The following is a 7,232-nucleotide window of genomic DNA, read 5'->3' on the forward strand; positions in this document are numbered from 1 at the left end:
ATGGGGATAGTTGGGTCTTGTATTGCTTCTGAGTGTCTCCTTGTAGCTTGCCATGGAGCAATGGTACATCCCTGGAAAAGGCTGGATGAACCCACCATAAAAATACTTTGGACTTCTCCAGTTCTTTTCGTGTTCAAAGTGCTTTACAAACACTGTCTAATCCTCCATAACAGCCTTCCCAGTAGTCTCCATCGAACGGTTAAGGAAGCTGTAGTTGGAGTCAGTGACTGAGCTGAGATTAGATCTTGGTGGGTTTGATTTTTCTGTCCTGTAGTCTAAGCACTAGAGCACATCTCTCTCTCAATCTCTTATCAAAGCCAGCTGCAAAACCAGCAGAGTGAGTATTGCCCTGTCAATGCAAATGGGGCTCCTGCAGTGTGTTTTTTCTCACATCAGTGCCCTGACAGCACTGCGTAGCCAAGCGTGTAATCTGCCTATATAGATAACACCTGCTGGCACTTCATCCGGCACTGCAAGTTTCCAAAGATCATTGCTTCCTTTAAGAGTAGCAAGAACTCTACCGGTGTATATGTTTCTTTATGGCAATGGGTTGTGCTCTTGCCAGCTGAGGGCGCGTGATCTTCCTCACAGCAGCGACCTGCCAGTGGCATCTGGGATGCTAGAGGTGTCATGTCATGCTAGCTGGGAGCCATAGATGGGTTCAGTGATGCTGGGTACTCCATTGTTCCTGACGTTGGAAAGGAAATATAGAGGCGCACAGTTTGATTTTGTGTGTGCACGGGCAGGGGTTAAGTACCAATATTTGGTTTCAGAGTAGCAGCCATGTTAGTCTGTATCTGCAAAAAGAACAGGAGTACTTGTGGCACCTTAGAGACTAACAAATGTATTAGAGCATAAGCTTGTAGCCCACGAAAGCTTATGCTCTAATAAATTTGTTAGTCTCTAAGGTGCCACAAGTACTCCTGTACCAATATTTGTTATGTTTGTCTTTATTTTACAGAGAAGGGAAAACTGGAGGGCCAGAAGCGGCCGATTTCTCCGATATCCTACATCTGGGCACAAGCTCAAAGCTGGCACAGCCTGGCTTAGTGGCAGCAGGTTTCCCTAAACCCCGCCGCGGTGTGTTGCTGGGAGAATCATACCAGCATCTCCCTTTCATTCGGGCCTGTTATCTCTCTCTGTTTGTTCATTTGGAGCCTGCTCTTGCCCGTTCCCAGGTAGCCTACCAAGGACGGACTTACCTCGTCCAATCACTGCTGCTTCCTGAAGTCAAAGGGCCCATCCTACCTTCTGACTGGCCATTCTTTCCTCTTATCAGCCTCTACAACAAAGTGACCGGTGCAGAGACACAGGGGGCTGTACTGAACTCTCTTCCACCTGATCTAGTGAACACTGTGACCCGGAATCTGCAGTGGGTCCTGCTCCTGGAAACGTGGCGTGCCAGAGTACTTCAGAACATCTCAGCTGCTGCCAAACTGGCACGGCTTATGTGTGTGTTCCTCACAGGCGGCGACCTGTTCCGGGAAGGACCTGTTCATTGCTACACAGCTGCCCTTCTCGCTCTCTATTGCCAACCCAAGGTCCTGGACTCCCTGGAATTGGATTCTCCTCTGCCTGGCTTGGCATCATTCCATGACCTCTATATAAGTGTCCTGGAGCAGTTTGAAGGCGTCTCCTTCGGTGACCCCCTTTTTGGAGTCTTTGTTCTCCTCCCTTTGCAGAGGCGGTTCAGCGTTCAGCTGCGGCTGGCAGTTTTCGGGGAGCATGTGAGCACCTTGAGAGCCCTGGGAGTGCCACTCAAACAGGTAACCTCTAGGCACACTACTTGGCAGTCACTTTATTCCCCAAACTGGGATATTGTCACCATCATTATTCTTCTCTTTCTGCAGTGGGCATTCTAGCTGTCTCTTTCCTGTGTGGCAGTTATACTTTCTTGTTGGCAAGTTCTTTATTCCTGCTGAAGAAATCCAATATGTCGAACATAAAATGTCACACGGACTGACATAGGCGATATTCCTTCAGTTCAGGGCTAGCAGTTGCCGGTAGTGCCTGCTGTAGTCAAGGTCCTTGGTACTCTCTGCAAACTGAACCTAACCTCAATGTGGGAGGAGAGGGTGGAGGGGCAGTTCCTGGATTCTGTGGCACTCTGTTGCTGGAGTGCTGGAAATTCTGCAGCAGCTTCAGTTAAATAACCAAATCAGAGGTGTTTACTGAATTCAGTGGGAAACTGAATAATACATCCTACATAGAAGGTTGTATTAATTAATACAGTACAAGCTGTATTAATTTCAGTGTATTTTACACTCTCCCCATATCTTTGGTATATTATATGCCAAAGATTTTTCTATTTACAACTCCGCTTCTATGATTAAGTTTATTGAGGGCCACTGGAGGTTCTAGCCACTAGGTAAGGATTGTTTGGGGCTTACAGCAATGGGGAGGAGCTGGAAAGGTGTTAGGATTGTGGGCTGAGCACATTCGCTGGTACTTTTAATAAAATGATTAGGAGCGTAATAGCAACATGTTGGCATTTAAGTTGTCATCCATTTTAAATGGAGGCTTTAATTCTGGAGCACAATGCTATGGTCTGGTGTGGATTCCACAGCCACAAAACCATGGAATACAGGGGCTTCTGACTAGCGAAGGTTACAGAAAAATTTCAATTTTTATCCCTCATTTTCACACGCTCATACATTTATGGAACACTAAATATTTAGGTTGATATTTTCCATGCTTTGTCACTGCTCAAAAATTAATTTTGTTTTGGAACGTTTGAACAAAATCCCTCTTTCTTTTTTTAAGTTATAGGAGATTGGTGGAAAAAATACTTTAAACAAGGGGAAAAATTCCAATTACACTGTTGCTACAACAAAGACTGAAGTTTGAAACTTGGCACCGACATCCTTTTGTCAGTGAGGACTGTTGCCTTTACTTGATTTGAAAAGTAATTGGAATTGATTTAACAGAGATGATCCTCCTAACGCTGCATACTTGAGGAAAATCAGCTGAAAATTATATTTTTGAAAACCCTAGGAAGTTAGGTCAAAAAGCTTTGTTAATGCTTTTTTAAGGTGGACAGTTAAGTCAGGAAATGCAAAGGTGAAGCTTCCAATGGTCATGTAGACTCGGCCCCATTGTCTGCCTGCCCCTGTCTGGTTAGATGCATATATCAATGTATTAATCTCACTGCCACATTAGCGGGATGCAGTGATACTAGAGTGACTCTCCTTCATAACTTGAATGTGCTTCACCTGCCAACTCCTCACTGTTTCATTCACTACCCACGAGCAGAAAGGCAACCAAAATTTTGTGTCCAATAGAATGTTCTTCAGTCTAGCAGACAAAGGTATAACATGATCCAATAGATAGAACTTGAAGCTAGATGAATTCACCCTGGATATAAAGGGTACATTTTTAACGGTGAAGGTAATTAACCATGGAAACAACTGGAATTGTGCTGGATTCGCCATCCCTGGCAATTTTAAAATCAAGATTGGATGTTTTTATAAAAGATCTGCTCTAGGAATTATTTTGGGGAAGTTCTGTGGCCTGTTTTGTACACAAGGTCAGACTAGATGATGACAATGGTCCTTTCTCTTCTTGGAATCTATGACTATTTTGTCTGTCAGCAGAGGAGGTATTTGACGACACTGCAGAGGAGCTTGTCCTGTCGGTCAGTGACACAAACCCTTCAGGAAGGGTGATGGTGCTTTTTTTTGGCTTTGTTGCAGTTTCCTGTGCCGCTGGAGCGGTACACCTCGCCTCCCGAGGACAACCTGAACCTCTTGAGACAGTATTTCCGAACACTGGTCACTGGTGTGCTGCGTCATACCTGGTGCCCCGTTCTTTATGCTGTGGCTGTGGCTCATGTGAATAGCTTCATTTTCTCTCAGGATAGCACAACACAGGTATGTCCTGGATTATCTTGGGGTTCAGCTACAGGGCTAGGAGCTGTGCAGTCCATGCTCCTGGTCCCTCGCTCTAAGCACTAGATTGCTCCTCTCCATTATATAATGCCTGAGGCCTGAGAGTTGAAATGCCAAGAGGCAAGAGTAGAGTTTCAGCTGTGGCAATTTGAGAGCGACCCTATTGACCCAACTGCCTCCAAAATCTTCCTCACTTGGGGAGGATGAGGAGGGGTGGGGGTCACAGCTACTGCATATTCAGCTGTTCTGCTCTAGAACCAATTGCTGTCTGATGCAGCATAACAATAGGCAGAACTCCCTCAGGAGTCCTGTGCCGTCTGAAGGAAAAATATGAACACGTTTGCTGCGTTGAGCTGAGCATCTCTGTTTTCCTCCCAGGAGGCTGATACTGCTCGGAAAAGCATGCTGCGGAAGACCTGGCTGTTGGTGGATGAGGTAGGCTCCTTGGTACCCAGCTGTTGTACTCGGAGCAGAATTATACTGGTGTTGAATCATCATCGATTCAGCTTTGGCTATTGGACTCCCCATTTATCCACCCTTGGTAGATTAAATATGAGTCACTGCTGTCTTGAGCAAGTGAAAATTTAGTGACAGTATTTTGGCTTCTGATGCCTAAACCTGAGCTCTGACAGCACTATACTGGCCTCCCTACAAATGAATGAATGGCATAGATGCCTTTTGGGAGTGAGATGGGTTTCCTGTTCTCTCATTCCATGAAACCGGCTTGAGCACTAGTGTATCTGGATACCTCAAGATCTGGGGGGAGGTTCCATTTTAGCTCAGCCATGAGCAGGGTGCCAGCATGGATTTTCATGGCCCACTCTCCTCTGCTAACCTTCTAAACTAGACTTAAAAAAAAAAAAAAAAAAGTATAAAATAAGTTCACGTGTTCTTCCACCTTCCCAGAAGTCATCTTTTCAAAGAAACCAAACCTCTTCCTTCTCAACCCGACTTGTCATGAAGCACTATGCCAGTTTGTGGTGCTGTATTTTTTATTACGCAAATGATAAATATATACATTGTTAGTACCCATTGTCTAAGGTGGGCTCCCTGCTTCTCAGTCAGACCCCTTCTCTGACTGCTGACAAAAGCAAGGACATGGGGTGAGCATGGTGGTTGTATGCAAATGGGGTCACCTCAGGCAAATAGAGCATAGAGGAAGGAAGTGAATCTTCCTCAGAGAGAGCTAACACCCCACAGATTTTTCTCTTGTGGTGGGTGTGGGGGGGTAGTAACATCTGGGATTCCAGCTGTGGTGAGTGGGTAGAATTTTAGATTCTCACTTGCTCCCACCACACTTAATGGCTGCTTCTTTCTTTAGGTATTGAAAAAGCATCTTCTCTACTACAAAGTGCCCAACCCAGAGAGCCCGATGGGTATCGACCTTTATGAGCAGCTCCCTCCCATTCGACTGAAGTACCTGCAAATGGTGACCAAGAAAGAGCCCAAGGAGAACATGCAGATGTCAGACCCAGAGTGAAGCATCTCAGCGACAGAAGGACTGAGGGCTGGGAAAGCTCATTTTAGACAAGCTGATGAAAAAATTTAAGTGAACTCCATGGGGTGCAATGTTGCCTGGGCATCCTTGCCATATTGGCAAAGGGAAAGGCAAATAAACCCTTTCAGCACTGTGGCACATCACATGGCTTCTATGAGTGTGGGTGATCTGTATATAGCCTAAGTGTGTCTAGTGCTGGAACATCCTTTTAGATTCTCTCGGACTTGCTGCTGCTTGGGACTGGAGAGTGCGACGGAAACATGCCTGCGTAATGGAATGTGAGTGCAGACTGATTTAATAAATTAAATGAAGTGAAATAAAGTTCAGTCCTTTCTGATGGAAGTCTGATTTTCTTAATGTGATTTCCATGGCCATTCCCACTTTCTGAATTCTAGCCTCTCCCTCGCTTTTCTGGATCCTGAGCTTTGCAGGGTTTTTTCTATACACTGGCAATGTGAGGGAAGGAAGAAGCTGGTTCTGTGGAAGTGTCCTTTTCTCCAGCAGTCTCTCTCAGAAAGTGCTGCATGCACTCAGTAAGCCACCCAGTTGCACTGTGTCAAACCTCTAAGGAAACTATGCTAGAAACCCGGGCTCTGCGCACGTCCTTCCATGGTGCTCTCTTGAATGGGCTATGAGACTAGCCTCCCTGTCCTAATCCTGTATTTTAACCTTAGCTACCGGGGCTAGCAGTGTAGTGACAAAAATAACTGAGCCCACTGCCAGGCACAGCACTTACTACCATGAGCAGTCACACTGGAGTCCATGCTTACTGCTCTGAACAATCCACTCCCTTGCAGGCAACTCACTCATTTTGTGTAGGCCGCTGATCTGTTGTCAGATGGTAATGACTTTGTAACTTGCTGCCAGCCTGGACTGAATTTGAACTAGTGACCTATAAATGAAAGGTTGTGCATCTCTCTTCCCAGTCCCAACGTCCCCAGAAGGGTAAAAAATCTCAGATTCTCCTGCAGCAGTTTCCTTCTCTTTTATTTCAAGCAGGGTCTGGGCAGTGCTAGTGTTTCTTTTTTAATCCTTTTTCTATTCTTATCCTTTTTCTGTTGCAGTTTCTGATCTGAGGTCTTTCACAGCTGAAAATCAATAGCTCATAAAGCCAGACATGCAAGAAGTAGCCAGTATTGATCTTTTTTTTTCTTTTAAAAGTGCTAGCTGTGATAAAACTTTTCCACTTTCTGTGTGTCACCATGACAAGAGACCCCTACTCTTCCAGGAAAAATATGGAGAAAGATTTAAGGGCTGCTGGTTGCCCATTAGATAATTGAGTTAGCCAATGACATAACGTGATCGCACATTCCTTTTCCAACCTCCTTTGCCAAAACCCTTCCAGTCCTTTGTTCTGTGCAAAGTGGAGTTTTGGAATGTTCATAAATTGTAAATAAACATTTATAGTTCTGTAGCTTTTTTGGAATGAAGGGAATGCTCATTCCCTCTCTATTTAACCTCTTACGTGGGGTTGGGTGGCCCTGTCATGGGCAGATGGTTAATACATTGGGAATACCGTACAATATGGGAAATGATGGTGGCCACGGGGCAACGCTCTGTGGATTCCTCTTCAAGTCAGAGGTTTGGAGTCCCTTGTGCTGGTATATGGGGCTTACCTTGCCTACAGGTGGGGGGTTTGAATCCTGGTACTCAAGAAACCTGGGTACTGAATCTGGGGTGCACATACATTGGGGGGGTTGTGTACTGGAAGACCATGACTTATTTTTGGGAAGCACTGTTTGTTCTACTGACCTTCTCTCACCATTCCAAGAGCCAGTAATAGTGATGTTTATGTGAGAGAATAGCTGCTGGAATGTGTCATCTGTAGGTATGTCTATACTGGAGTT

The 7,232-nt window shown here is 45.3% G+C and overlaps 1 protein-coding gene across 11 annotated transcripts in view; it reads left to right on the top strand.

The window, feature by feature from the left end:
- Positions 1–5,722, top strand: part of RPAP1 (RNA polymerase II associated protein 1) — a 53,816-nt gene extending 48,094 nt beyond the window's left edge. For 9 of the 11 annotated variants that reach the window (XM_043548074.1, XM_043548077.1, XM_043548075.1 and 6 more), the window contains 4 exons: positions 962–1,766; positions 3,693–3,869; positions 4,266–4,322; positions 5,209–5,722. In XM_043548074.1, the coding sequence (XP_043404009.1) occupies positions 962–1,766; positions 3,693–3,869; positions 4,266–4,322; positions 5,209–5,367 (1,198 nt within the window). In that variant the 3' untranslated portion in view covers positions 5,368–5,722. Of the gene's footprint in view, positions 1–961; positions 1,767–3,692; positions 3,870–4,265; positions 4,323–5,208 lie in introns of those variants that run through there. The other 2 variants (XM_043548079.1, XM_043548080.1) reach the window with 2 other exon arrangements.
- The last annotated feature ends 1,510 nt before the right edge of the window (positions 5,723–7,232 follow it).

The sequence above is a fragment of the Chelonia mydas genome, chromosome 6 (assembly GCF_015237465.2).
Source record: "Chelonia mydas isolate rCheMyd1 chromosome 6, rCheMyd1.pri.v2, whole genome shotgun sequence".
Lineage (NCBI taxonomy): Eukaryota > Metazoa > Chordata > Testudines > Cheloniidae > Chelonia > Chelonia mydas.